This window comes from Monodelphis domestica, chromosome 5 (genome assembly GCF_027887165.1).
Source record: "Monodelphis domestica isolate mMonDom1 chromosome 5, mMonDom1.pri, whole genome shotgun sequence".
Classification (NCBI taxonomy): domain Eukaryota; kingdom Metazoa; phylum Chordata; class Mammalia; order Didelphimorphia; family Didelphidae; genus Monodelphis; species Monodelphis domestica.
The window spans coordinates 191821873-191837193 of record NC_077231.1 but is presented as its reverse complement, the minus strand read 5'-3'; the positions used below and the strand labels follow the sequence as shown (position 1 = coordinate 191837193).

Here is a 15321-nt window from a genome sequence, read left to right as displayed (position 1 = left end):
TTCTTTTGTATCCTATTTGATTCTCTTCTTCACAAAGTAAAAGCAGCACCCCAGTAGGCCACACTTCCCTGACTATAGAGATGTTTGGTCAATTTAAGACCACACACAATTGACAAAGATGAATCAATCCTATGTCAGCCTTCGATTTTGAGAATAAGGTCCTAGATATTGAGTTTTATTCCTAATTTGAATGTTGAGAGCTTCCAGGTGAGTAATATTTTTTACTTTATTAGTAACTGTTTAAATGTCAGGGCCTAATATGTCAGTGCTAGAACTCCATGAAAATGAACAATGAAACAATAATGTTTGCTGCATGGACTCACATCTTGAAAATACCTGCTATTCAATTTGATTGAACAACCAGTTGAGTTTGGTGCTAGGCATTGCCTTTACATCCTTTTTTTCTCCTATGGTGAATCCATTAATAATGGTCAATACTTATACTTTTTTAGAATTAATTTGCTTTTTATTATGGATCAAAAATTCCCTGATGTCTGTATCAGTCTGTCAGAGGGTTAACAAAATATTCATCAAACATAAGCTTAATGGTATCAAAGCATTTTCTATTTTAATCTCTATGATAAATCCCCTTCCTAAAGTATTAAGTACTCTTTCTTTTCTATGGTTTATGGTTTAGGAAAGTGATTTTTCCATTTAAGAGCTTAATTGTTACTTAGAGAAGTTAGTTATTCAATTTTGTATTTAAAATTTGCATTTCACAAAAGGATCTAGATTCAATTTAGAGGCTAGAATATTTTAATTATAAACAAACTGATGGGAAATATAGAAATGATAATCCAAAATACAAAGGCATTATGAGACTGATTTGATTAAAGAATGAAATTAATAAAAGCTAACTTCTTCCCTCCATTAGACTCATATTTGACAGATTTTTTTTTCTGACATTGTTCTTAGACATTGGAAATACACATCACCAAGTATGAGAAAAGAAAGCAGTGATTTCTCTCATATAAAAATGCATAAAGTTTCTACATTTGGAAAATAATAAAGATTTTCTAAGTATCTTAAGAACTTATGCCTTCTGTACAAACTTAGTAGGTAGAAAAATATTTTGTATCCTATTTGATGTGCAGCTTCTCTTTGTGTATAGACTTCAGTCTTTGAGTCTATATATTTTAAATCCTGACCTTCTGTCTTAGACACAATACTAGGTCTTTTTTCCAAAGCACAAAAGCTATAAGGGTTAGGCATTTGGGGTTAAGTGACTTTCCTGGGGTCATGCAGCTAGGAAGTGAGATGATATGTTTTTTCATGTAGGCTTTTTACATATCAAAGGTATATTCTGGAAGACATACACTCCTCTAAACTAGACAGCCACTTACCAAAACGGCTAACACCATCTACTCCTTCAACAATTGCTTTATAATCCATATTCTCTTCTCCACCAACCTATTAAAGAAAAGTGATGCTCTAAAAACGGTTATAATATTTTAATCAGTCAATCAATAAACATGTAAAAGTGCTTACTATGTGCCAGGCACAAGATTCTTTACCACTACTTAAAAGTTACCATATTCCATCTTAAATATTCAAGAGTTATTCTCTAAAGCACAATATATTCAATTAAACATAAGAAAAGCTTCTGACTCTTCACAAGGACTACTATATCTTTAGGATTTACATGCAATTTGCACAGACTCAGTAAGTCTGGTATGGAAGTCCCTTCTCCCAAGGCAGACTGCATAGCTATGATTTGGTAGGAAAGAGGCATGTAGACGTCAAATGACTTGCCCAGGATCACCAAGTTAATAAATGTCAGGGGTAAGATTTGAACCAATCCCTTCCTGACTCCAAGCCTTCAAATTCAATCTGCTGCGCTACATCATCTCTATGGTGACTGCTATAATTGATGGCAAAACCTCACATTTGTACACGTACATTCATCTAGGATATCCCATGACATAATCATCTGTAGGAAATAAAGTAGATCTATAAGCAAAGTATCATTACCTCAAATAAAATGGATAAAGCTCTTAGTTTTCCTTTTCCTTTAACTGCTTCCTCAAAACTCTCAAACTGGTCCGGGTCAAAGCAGTAGATTTGCATCTATGAACAAAACAATGAGTTCTTTAGGGTTTAGAAATAAGTTGTCCAAGTTGATCAACAGACTTGAGATAATGGATCTCTTCACTGAAGTGTCTACTTGCTAAAGGGAAATCAACAGTAAGACCAGGAGCCGAGGAGTGCCGGAGCATAGTATGTATCACAGTACACATGTGCATGCGATCATAGCTGTCAGTTTTCATTAAATAACCACAGAAGGCTTGCTCTTTTACAGAAAAGGCAATGTCAGTTATCTGACCCGAATAGGATAAATATTTTATGCACTGAACGAAAGGTTACAGCGTATAAACTGTTCTCTAGAGATAATTCAGACTCATTTGGAAGCTGATTAACATGTTCAGACCACAGAGTCCATTAAAGAAGTGAATTGTTACAATCAAAAGTCAATTTATCTAGAAACCTTGGAGAGGAATCAGCCATTTTGAATAGCCAAGATTTTTATTAGCATAACTAAGGTTTTTCCCCCTTTAGAAATACCCCAAATTTTATTTTCAATTTTGTATTGATATCAATATAAAATATAGTGACCACTTCTTAGATTAAAAAAAAAAGTATAGTATGAATTTAGTGGCATCATAGTACCACAGATTTAGAGAGGGAAGACTCTTTAGAAGCCAGAATCTGGTCTAACCTTTTCCTTTTACAGATGAGAAAACGGAGGCACCCAGCAGTAAGGGACTTTCCCAGGGTCACATAGATAAGTATCTCAGGCAGGATGTGAACTCAAAGTTTCCTGACTCCAACCCCAGTCCTCTATCCACTACCCAAACCTGCCCTTCACTTAATTATCAATATTGAATGATGCTGATGGTATAGTGATGTATTCCTATAAGTGTGAGGTTATTTCATTCATTTAATCTGTTTAAATTTTATATCAATTAAGAGCAAATTGGATCTGAGTGTAGAAGGGATTGAGAAATGAGGTTTAACTTATTGCCTTTTATGAAATATTATGGCTGTTCAGAGACTTTTTATGTTCACTTTCAGATTCTTGGCAGTCTTCTAAATAGATATTGTTGCTGGATGTCTAAGTTTCATGTTGATGGTGTGGTATATATAGCTATAACTCTGAAAAAATGAATTTATTGCCTCTTTTTCCAAACAGTTATTGGGGCGAGGGAGATATACTTTTTTAGATTTTAGATTTTAGATATACTAAAAACTCTATTAATATCTTACTCTAAGGAAATCTAACAAATGAAAAAAACAAAATTTAGCTTTGAATTAGTAAATTATTTCTATAACACAATTATTTGAGTGATTTGTCAAAAAAAGATTTACTTTATTGATCCATTAAGTATTTATTTCTCTACTTTATTTAAATGTTTACATGTTATTAATTATTTGACAGAGAGGCTAGAGGGTCACCGTGCTCTATTGTCATTTGAGAATCCATCAGATGTGAAAATAAAGACCTCTGAAATGATAATGGTAAGTCAATGAGTGAAACTGATCCTAGTTACAAAAATTAAATTTACAAGAAGCATTTCATGGTCACATGTACTGTGTAAAGTTAGGAATTTCTAGATAGCAGAAGGTCTGCCACTATCATGGGAAACCTACTAAAGACATTATAGCATAAGATTCATATAGTAGCATAAATTGGAACCTACATTCATTCTTTTTTTTAATTTAATTTTTTAAACCCTTACCTTCTGTCTTAGAATTAATACCCTGTACTGGTTCCAAGGTAGAAGAGTGGTAAGGGTTAGGACTTGCCCAGGGTTACACATTTAGAAAGTGTCTGAGGTCACATTTGAACCCAGGACCTTCTTTCTCTAGGCTTGGCTCTCAATTCACTGAGCCACTGAGCTGCCTCTTGCATTCATTCTTTAAAGCCATTTGTGTTCTATTTTTAAGTTGTTTTTTCTTGACCAAAGTAGGTCCTTAATAAATGCTTTCTTGAAGGGAAGTACAATGGAAAATTGCATAAATACTGACTCTTCCACATACTACTTATGCAACCTTGGACTAATAATTTTACAAGGTGAACTTGTGTTCTTATTTGTTTAAATAGGGGTAGCTGCAGCTTTTGATTAGGCATTTCCTGTTGTGTCTAACTCTATGCAACCTCTTTTGGGGGATTTTCTTTTTTTAACTGAAAATTTTATTTAATTGATTAATTTAGAATATTTTTTTTTGTGGTTACTGGGGGATTTTCTTGCCAAAGGTAAGGAAGTGGTTCACCATTCCCTTCTATAGCATTTTTTACAGATGATGAAACAAAGGTAAGCAAGCTCACACAGCTAGTAAATATCTGGGGCTGGAGTTGAACTCTGGAAGGTGACTCTTCCTGACCCCAGACCAAGCTCTCTCTCCACCACACCACCTAGCTGTCCACGTTGTAGTAGAGAGGCTCTAATATTTCTTCCAGCTCTAAATCTATGATCCTATAAATTTGAATATTTTGGAAGATCTCCTATTCTCAACCCTTCTTGATTCAAGAAGAGTATAACTCATGATCATACCTTCTTGAAAAATTTTGACCCTGACAGACTTGAAAAATCTCATGAGAACTGTTCCTTAGAATTACTAGAATATATTTGGGGGGGGGGAGGAGAAGAAAGAGATGAATAAAATAAAGATATATTTTTCACATTTAAATACAATGTATCCTTAGGATTATCAAATAGAAAAAAATGTTCTACATAGAAATTTTTACATTAGATATACAGATTTCAAAAATAATGCCTATGATGCACAATATATGTTGAATAACAACTCAATTATCTACAAAAAGTCTCAATATCTAGTGTAACCATGATAGTTGTTACCTCAAGAGGAAATTTTTGTCCTTCTAAACTATGTTCTGAACCATCAGATGACATATTGCATCTTCCCCAGTGAAAAGTTATCTTGCTTGCTTTGAACATAGTTTCTATACCACCTCCACTGAGACGATAGTCATTTGTCAGATTTATTTCCACTAAGAAGAAAAAAATCAATAACAGAGTTACATCTAAGTTTTTGACAATCATATAAGAACAAAACCTCATATTTAAGATACATCATTTCATTTATTCACAAATCAAAAATGGAATTATTTCTTGGAGAGATTTAAAACAATTCTAACAAGTAACAATGTTGGAAGCTGAATGATTAATTAGCAATAAAACAATCCATATGTGGTCATCACAGGTCTCACCACTTTTCTTTTACCCTTTTCCTGGAAGGTGTGTATTATCCAACCCACAGCTGCCCAAACCTTCCACAGCCTTCCTGCTCACATCCCTTTCTCCTTTCTATCTCTTGGGAGAACAAGGAGGTAAATGGATATTGTGAGGTCTCAGAGAGGTCACTTAACCTCTCTGGGACTCAGGGGGTTAGATGAGATGATATCTAAGATGGTTTATAGCTCTAATCCCATTGAGTAAAATATAAAATCTTTGCTTGATTCCTCTTCCCAGTGAACTGGCTAGTAAGAAGAAAAGGGAACATGAGAGAGTCTGTCTGCCGGCTACTCGTGATGCCATACAACCATGATGCCACGTCATCTTCTGTGCCTCTATACTCTATCTTATCCTTTGTTTATAAGGAAAGTTGGGAAGACAGATGGGATTAAATAGAAGGAAGAAGAAAAAATAAATTATATTTGCTTCTTTAAACCTCTTTTACCTTTCTCCTCTTTTCCCAATCACCCTCCCCAACCATCATCCTCTCAATCCCAGTCCATAGGTGCCAACATTGTTAGCGTGAAACCGGGGAAGCCTTTGCACCCCACCATCTGACAAGTGGAGGGCAGGTGAGGAAAAACCCAGATTCTTTTGCAAAATGTAATCTCGGTATTCAGTGTTGTAATTGTATAGAGATACTGTTAAACAATGGTTGTATCATATATTACTGTTAGTACTACATTTCAATTACATTGTAGAATAGAATGAACAGAATGATTATTTTTGACAGTTTTTATGTGCCATTTTTAGTGTTAAATAGCTGAACTGAAAGTTTGAAATTGTTTACAGAAATATAGTATGAATTAGAAATCCTAAAATTTATAACTGGAGAAAACTTAAAGGTCACTCCTTACATGTGAAGTTCTCTACGGTCCAAAGCAAGAAGGTCATCGGGATATACATTTCCCCTAACATATTCACCAGTAAGACTCTTTCAGGTTCAGACTCTCTCTATGTTTAAACTCTGAACTGGAAAATTTAGAAATCTTTCTGAAGAGTAAAAAACAAAAACCACCAATGATTAAATAATTGACTTTCTGGTTAAGTGGCCAGGAAAAAAAAATAAACCTGTGGTAAGTTAGACAAAAGAAAGGTAGTTTATAACAAAATGGGACATGTTATACAGAATACTAGCTAGGCCATGAGGAATTAAATGGCACAAAGCATAACTAATTAACAATATGTACAGTGTAATTTGGCAGTAGATTCTGCAGATTGCTAAAAAAGTGACTAAAGAGATGACTATTTGTCCAGTAGGGTTTAGGTATGAGTAAAATCTGTTTTATTACTTGCATGATTTAGTGGTTCCTGTTAGATTTTTTTAAAGAAATGCTCAAGTGGAAAGGGGAGGGAAGGGAAATGCTTTTGGATTTTAATGTAACAAACATGCAAATAAAAATTAAAAAAACTGAAAGAACTGCTCAAGTGAGGGAAGGAAGAGAATCTGAAACTATAGATAAAATAAAACTGAATTTAAAAGAATAAAAAAATAAGTGTTCAGACATGCTAGAACCAATCTAGCCCCAGAATCAGATTTCATGTAATATTCTAAGATTTCAGTTTTTTTCCCCTAAACTATATTAGTCTATTAAGATATCAAAAAGCAAGACAGACTACCTTCAATTCATGAGGAGCAAAGGGATTCAGTAAAATACAAAAAATAATGACATATTAACTCACATTTTGGATTGAGTAGACAAAAGTTGAGTTGATGGTTAAGACAGTGAAGAAAATCAATCTAGCTGAAGGGTGGGTGCTATAATACAGGACAGGTTTACTTGCTTGACATGATACACTAGCAAGTTAGACCACCAGGATAGGGACAGATTGCAAAAGAGCATTTTTTAAAATTTCAAATGTAAAAATGATTAAGCCATGAAATATTACATTTTTGCTTTTAGGCTATTCCAAAGACCTTTAGGATAATTGCTCTTCGGTGGTAATAAAATCTTAATAATTCATATTTATACAATGCTATAGGAGCTATAAAAGGTTTCATCACAACAACCTTGTGAGACAAGCAAGTATTTATTATCAGGGAGAGGTGCTATCATTTGTGATTTCAACTTGGAGATTGGAGAAGAGGTTGAAAATGAAATAGCTGATACAGATTCTACTTGTAATATTTTTAATTTCTATGTGCAATTTGTACAGCTACAGATATAAAAGTGATACAGAAAATAAATCTTTAAATATATACATATGTATATATACATATATATATACACATGCATATATAATTTTTTCAGGCCTTTCCTTCTATACTAACCCTTGATTTTCCTGGACAGTATATCTCATACTATTTAACTTAACCCACTCCACTCTCTCACTATCAAAATTTGCCCCTTATGCTTAGTAGCCTCAGGATGATGATTAGTGCCTTACTAATTACTTATACTACTACTTACTTACTAATACTACCACTTACTAATAATACTACTAATATGGATAATACAAATAACTGTTTTTACTAGTGTTTAAAAACTTAACTCATGAAAAAGTAATCATATCTTATGAGGGTCTACTTTTGCTCTCCAAAAATGAACAGTACCTTCCTTTCTCTTTAAATTCCATTTTTACTTTATACTAATTTGACTTTGAAAGCTACCAATAACACAAACATTTCCATGTACAAAGAAAAACAGAAAAAAAGAATTGTATGTAAAACTATTAATCTCTAGACCATATAGCTTGTATTGATTTTCTTAAGTATATAATAAACTAAATATGTCAGTGTTTAATTAATTCTTGTCTCTGAAACCCTCTGAACTTTCTTTTGTTTTTCTTTGTGTGTTAAAAAAATTCTTGGCCATTTAGTTTTCCCCCATTAGCTCATAGTTTATCTATTTCTCTAGCTTAAAAAAATAGCCCCTAGTATTACTTATCCAAAACACGTTAGCATTTTCCATGGTGGTTTCTGAGCCTTGGTAAAACGAATGACTAATTAGTGGTAAAAATAGGAAGCAATAGAATGAGGTAGCATGGGTGTATGTCTCCAGGCAGGGAGACTCTTGATAGTGCTCTATCCCTCGAGATGATCACCTATTCCACCTATAACAAAGATTGGCCTTGTTTGTGAATATGAAATAATCTTATTCTAATGCTCTTTGAAAGTGCTAATAGTGATGCTGGAAACTTGACTACTGATAGGTCATTGCTTTCTTTTGGGGAATTAATCAAATAGTCCCAAAGGACCACATGTCCCAAGAAATAGATGTTTTTATTTTTTATTATTTATTTATTTATTTATATTTATATATTTACATATATAAATAAATAATATTTATTATTATTATTATATTACACAGTTAGTATGAGGTGGTGGGATGAATGCTAAACCTCTATCATTTATTAATTAAGTGACTTATCAATCAATCAATCAATCAAGAAGCATTTTATTTAGTATCTACTATGTGCCAGCCCCTGTGCCAGGTCCTGGGATTACAAAGGCAAAAAATCAAATAATGTCAGCCCTCAAGGAGCTTATATTTTATTGGAGTAAATAACACCCACATATATAAGTACATACAAAATACTGGCAAAGTAAATGTAAGATATTTTTCATGATAACTGGAGGGAGAAGCACCCCAGCTAGTGTGATCAGGCCAGGGCTAAAATAACAAGTAACACTTGCGTTAAAAGCTGAAGGAAGTCAGGAATTCTAAAAGATGTATATGGGTTGGCAGTGCCTTCCAGATGCAGGAGATCAAATATTCTTCAGAGAAACAGTAGTTCTCAAAACATTTTTCCCGTCAAGGCTAATTCTTTGCTCAGCAAAATACCAGCATACCACAGGAGAGTCCAGGGGCTCATATGTGTGGGTGATGGCAAATACAAATTCCATACAATTTCAGAGATGCCCGTGACATTATTTCAAGTGTAAATTCTATAAAATTCACAGAACACCTAGCTGAAACTCTAGGTAGACTAATAGTAATAGGGAACATATTTTGAGAGCCACTGCCATAGGAAGGATGGCAGAGTGGAACTTGGAAAAGGTAGGATGGAGCTAGATTGCAAAGGGCTTAAATGCTAAACAGAGCAATTTGTATTTTATCCTAGAGATAATAGGGAGCCAACAGAGGTTCGTGAGTAGAGGAGTGATAGGGCCAGACCTGCTTTAGGAATATATTACAATTGGCAGCAGTATGAAGGACCCATTAGTTCACCTCTCTGGACATCAATTTCCTCCTATGCAAAATGAAGCCATGAGACAAGATCATCCCTATGACTCCTTTTGGTTCAAGCACTGTTTTTCTATAATAATCTCCCTCTCTCTTTCTAAATGGGTGTGTAGTAGTTAGTACTAGCAATAGTTGTAGTAATAGTAGTAGTAGTAGTAGTAGTAGTAGTAGCAGCAGCAGCAGCAGCAGCACTCTGTAGTCCTTTATCAAAGGACTCAATAAATGTGGGCTATAATGATGATCATTCCTCAGCAGACCATTTTTTTCTCTCTCCTAGCTCTGTATTTCCTCTCTAGTCCACTTAGCTGCTATAATGATAAATATGAAAGATTAAAATGACATGAGGGTGAGATTGGGAAAGAGCATTTCTCTGACACTATAGAATAAGGCTTTGGATAAATTATTTTCTTTTCTGAATAATACAAGATGTTGACATCTCTAAGTCAGACAAATGCTTTTTTATTTCCCCCATCAGAAGTCACTGGTGGTCAATATGACATGCCAGCCTACTCCTATGGCAAGTTTACCACTTGATTCAGGTATGGGTAGGATCATATAAATAAAATGCTAAGGATATAACTCATTCCTTTATTAAATGGTTTTAAGAACAGAATCATAAGCATCAGGGACATGACAGCTGAAAGCTAAATTATCATCAATCTTTTTCCTCATCTCTGTTGGTAGAGCCTTTTAAATCCTTTTAAAATGATGAAACATAATTTACATAAAATAATCTATGAATTCTCCCTAGGCATAGTATTAAAAAAACCCTCATAACCACAGAAACATTGGTAATTAACTTTGCTCAAAACCATAGAACTAGTTGCTCATTGTTTTTCATTTCCAAGCACTGAATACAATGCAACCTCAAGAAGACAAGATAAAGAACACTTGCTCCAGAAAGGAAATATTGATGGCTTTCAAATGGAATAATTATTTAGAATCCATTTTGTTCTCATGCTATCTTGATTGCATTTTTTATAGCTATCATTACTGTCCTCATTGGGTGGATGCTGAAAGTATTATTTATCTTTCAATAACAGCACATTCCTATATGGCATTAATGATGTGATAACTTCAGCTGTTTTATTACGTGTACTAAACTTTCATGTTTTATCTGTATTTCAGAATTTGTCCAAGAAATGTGGAGGCTCTTACTATCTATCTAGCTCTTTCTAGCTGCTATGATCATATTTAGAAGGAAGATGAGAAAATGGCCTCAATATTTTCCTGTCCCATAAAATTTAATTAAAAAAAGCCCTAAGGCATTTTACCTGTTTTTCCAGTGTTATGAATGAATGTGTCTCCCAAAGATATTTTATCCCAGCCTTGAAAGTTAAGTTTCTTAAGATTCACATTGACTTGAGTAAGATCTTCATCAATATTGATAGGGGATTGTTTGGGACCATTGCATGTTGGATATTTCTTTCCCCAGTTCTTTTGGTTCAGTGTTCCTAGAAGAAGATATTGTAAGAAGTTAAATTTCTTAAAATATCACCCAAATTCAAATTTATACTTTATAAAATAGTTGGCACATTTTGTGAAATAAAACAAAAACTTCACTCTGGCTTCTCATAATAGATGTAGAGTTCTATACTTTAATCTGAAAGTTATGCATTATACCAATATGTTTTAGGTTAATAAAGATGGCTAACATCTTTTGCTTTAAGGTTTAGAGGGCACATACCATATTGTCTAATTTGATTCTCATGACAATCTGTGGAATGGGCACTAAAAGTGTTATATCATCCTATTTTTTTATAGAGGAATAAGGTGAGATTTAGGGAGCTTAGGTGACTTATTCATGGATAGACAATTATTAAGTGTCTGAGACAGAATTCAAACTCAGCTCTCCCCTAACACCAATTCCAATACTCTTTCTAATTTACTATATTTGTTTTAATTACAACAAAGTATAGCTAATTTCTGTAAATTATAACTAAGTACAAAACATGTAGGGTTAAATAATTGATTGTTCTGTCCCAAATTAAAAGTTTTAAGGCATAGTCTAAGAGACCTTGGTGCACAGTTTGAGCAAGCCCCTTAACCCTGTTTGCCTCAGTTTCCTCATTTATAAAATGAGCTGGAGAAGGAAATGACAAATCACTCATGTATCTTTGCCAAGAAAACCCCAAATGGATCCTGACTGGAACAACAAGAACAATAGCATCATTCAATGTGCTTAAGTGTTAAGGCTCCAAAGAAAAGACTAATAAAAAATTGTCCCTGTCCTCAAGAGACTTACATTTCAATGGTGGAGACAGAAATAAACAGGTGCACACAGGTATATACTTCAGAAGCCAGCAGAGGTAGAAAGGAGAGGTAAGGATAAATAGATCAAAATCCAATGAGATGGGGGGGGGGGATCAAGGCAAAACTGGTGAGGCCAGACTAGATTTGGCAGAGAAAAAGACTACCTCATCCTTGGAGACTGAATGGAAGTTTTTAGATATATTGGGAGTGGGGCAGAGAAGGCACTTTAGATATACTCAGTATTTATTCTCCATAAAGTAGACTGTGAACAAAGTTCTCTGCTAAGAGAGTGAAAAAGGGCTACAAGTGGGAGACAAGAGAGAAGGCTTTGAACAGTTGCTGCAGAGGAATGCTAAAGGAAATAAATAAGAGATGAATGATAAGGTTGTTTGCTGGGCAGCACAGAGGGTGTGGGTAGCATAAATTTTTAGGAGACCTAGCCAGCTTGTTTTTATGATTTCTTCTCTGAGCACGGTGCTACTTGGAAATAAGAGAGGAGAAGGTAGATAGTGTGGATTATATGGCCTTGGGAAATAAAGGAAAGTCAGTGGAGCTAATGATTTAAGAGCAGAGGACAGTATATATCTAAAAGAGCTAACTGTGAACTGGTCATGAGTGGGAAATGATGCTAGAACAAGTCAAGAAACACCTGAGCTGCTGAATGTCATCTTCTTGGCATGTATTAGTGACTTAGTTCATGGATGTAATACTTGTAGAAGATCATTAACAAGTCCACTTTTCCATAGAAATAACTTTCAAAACCCACATTCATGAAGAATTTATTTCAGGGCCTCTCTATGATGCTAGACAGCATTTAAGGACAATATGTTAAAAAACAAAGAAATGAACATTTCTGCCTTCAGTGAGGAGCTATAAATATATCTGTAGTAATATACTGATTTATGCTCCTGTCAACAGGAGACACGGTCTACTTCTTGGCATCCTAATTTGAATACAAGAGCAACACAGACTTTGGCTCTAATTGACAAGGCCCCTTTGAATACTTACAAGTCTTAGCATGGTTCCATGAATTCTAGAAAGCTTAGGAATAAATAAAAATAAAGGAGCTACACACATGCTCCAAACAAACAAGAAAGGAAACCTCTAGTGAGGGTGCATAAAACTGGAAAATATAAACAGTAATTAGCAATTTCTCAGAGATCATGCTATCTGCCACTGCAGGCAGTGTAACGAATGACATTTAAAAAGCAATAGATTTTTGTTTCACAACTTTAAGGTTACCAGAAATTAAATATGAGATAATGAATCACCAGGGAAATTACTGAACAAGAGAAGAAAGGTCTCTGTTTTAAATGGAATGTTGGGCAATTGGAATTGTCACTGTTCTAAATTGCAAAACACTTTCAAAAGAGTTGCTTATTTGTGGCCAAATGATTAAATTACTGAATAATCCAACAAAGCCTTCCATTTGAAATGCAATGGAAACTCATAAGAATTTCCAGGAGTGTATATCTTCATTGTTTGCACTGATTAAAGATTATAGGTCATGGAGCTACTATTATCAAGCATATCATTAGACTATGTCCTGCTAGGTAATGGAGTTTGGTATGTTATAGGTTAATGTTAAATCTCTAATTTGCATAGTGAAATCAAAGAAGTGAAATCTAAGGGGAAAGGTTGTTTTTTTTTTTTCTATCAGAAAATGTTACAACAAGGGAAATGAAATGGAGAGATGTGAATTAGGAGACGGTAAAGTTAGGACTAGATTTTTGAATGAAACCATGTTCCATCATCATATTATTTAATAATGATAGAAATCAACCAAATCTTGATGTTTCCCCCCAAATGAGTCAATAATAGATTGACGTCAATTTAGAGACATGTCTCTAGTGAGGTTTTCTGTAAATTTGGCCTGTCAAATCAGTCTAGAGATGCCAGATACAATTTTTTTAATGACAAAATGCTTGGATGGACAGCTAATATGTTGACTAACCAAGTTGGGATTAGATTTCACATAGGCAAGAAAGATTCTGGTAAACTGACTTTAATAAAATTACTATTGAAAGATACAAATGTAAATTTCCACATGTGGGTTCACAAAAATCACTGATTCTATGAAGTTGGGGCAGTATAACTATATGAGTCCATGTGAAAAAATACTTGGGGTTTTCAATGAACTACAAGCTCAATATATGATTCAACAATTGTGCTACGGGAGCCAAAAATTAGCTGCATGAAAAGAAAGTCAGGGCATCCAGAAAAGGGGAAGCCAGAGTCCTGTTCATTTGATTTGAGATATAGAGAAATCAGTTCTCTTATAGGTCCAATATTTTAAGAAGGATATTCGTACTCTGAACTACATCCAGGACAGTAAGCAAGATGGAGAAAGCTTTGATATCTTGAGACAGTGCAAGAACTTGGAAGTTACCATGGTGGAATGGATGTAACAATGAATTTAGAATTTGGTTTGAATGTCTGCTCTGCTACTAATTACTTAAGTAACCTAAGGCAAGTTATTTAAACTCTTTGGAACTAGATTTATCTCTAAAATAAAAGTTGGATTAGATGGTATTTTACTTTTACTACAGGCCTATTTTCAATGAATTAAACTTAGCCTCGAGAATAAAAGACATTGGGATATATAACTTCTATTTTACGATGGGAAGGGCTGTCATTTAGCAAAAGGAATTATTAGATTTGTCCTGTTTGCCCCTAAAGAGAGAATTAGTAAGAGTGGGTAGAAGTCTTCAGAGGATGAATTCAGTAAAAATATATGGGGAAAATCTCAACAATTAGCGCTACTCCAAAGTGGAAGAGATAGCAGTGCCTTGGGAGGGAGTAGTTCTCTCCATTATTAGATCTTTGGGTTAAAAAGGACTCCAGTTCAGTTACAGGCTTGACATGATGATCTCAGAAGTCCTTTTCAAATCTAATGGATATGAAATTCAGTGGGTTAGGCACAAATAAGAAGGAGAAAATGTGGCCTGAACATGGAAGTGTAAGGAATAAGAGGTTTAAAAATACACCAAAAACAAAAAAGTCATTTTAGAGAATCTGCAAAATTTCTTCATAACCAAAATGTTCAACATGTGTTAAATGATGAAAAGGAGCTAGGGGAGGAGGAAAAGGCATTCTCCATCCTAGATTTATTTTTTAATTTTAATTGTTTTTAACTCTTGCTTTCTGTCTTAGTAACAACACAAAGAATAAGGGCTAGATAAAAGGGATTAAGTGACTTGCCAAGGGTCACACAGCTAGCAAATGTCTGAAACCAGATCCTCCTAACTCCAGGCCTGGTTCTCTATCCACTGAACCACCTTGCTGCCCATCAAATTTATTTTGGATGCAGAGAGGCAGGAGGCACTAAATGTAGTTATAAATATTTATGTTCTTCCAAATCTAAAATCAGAGGCAGACACGTTTTGTGACTGTGTGGTATGTCCTTCAACATTCTGATGTTCCCTTTGGCAGGGACTATGTCTCCTTGCCTCCCACCCCTTGTCTCTCTAAGGTCTAGATTGTCTTGGGCATAGTCAACACCCAATATGCTTTTGCTGTTGAGTCATCTCTCATGTTAAGACTGCATCTGGGTTTTTCTTGGCAAATCTTTGGAGAGGTTTTCCAATTTTCTTTTCCAGCTCATTTTTACAGATGAGGAAACTGAG

The 15321-nt window shown here is 34.5% G+C and overlaps 1 protein-coding gene across 4 annotated transcripts in view; it reads right to left on the bottom strand.

The window, feature by feature from the left end:
• The window catches only part of PTPRZ1 (protein tyrosine phosphatase receptor type Z1), a 243673-nt gene that overhangs the window by 108746 nt on the left and 119606 nt on the right, over positions 1 to 15321 (bottom strand). For all 4 annotated transcript variants that reach the window (XM_056799637.1, XM_056799634.1, XM_056799636.1 and 1 more), the window contains exons 3-6: positions 10717 to 10896; positions 4860 to 5011; positions 1972 to 2067; positions 1344 to 1410 (exon numbers count right to left, since the gene is read on the bottom strand). In XM_056799637.1, the coding sequence (XP_056655615.1) occupies positions 1344 to 1410; positions 1972 to 2067; positions 4860 to 5011; positions 10717 to 10896 (495 nt within the window). The remainder of the gene's footprint in view (positions 1 to 1343; positions 1411 to 1971; positions 2068 to 4859; positions 5012 to 10716; positions 10897 to 15321) is intronic.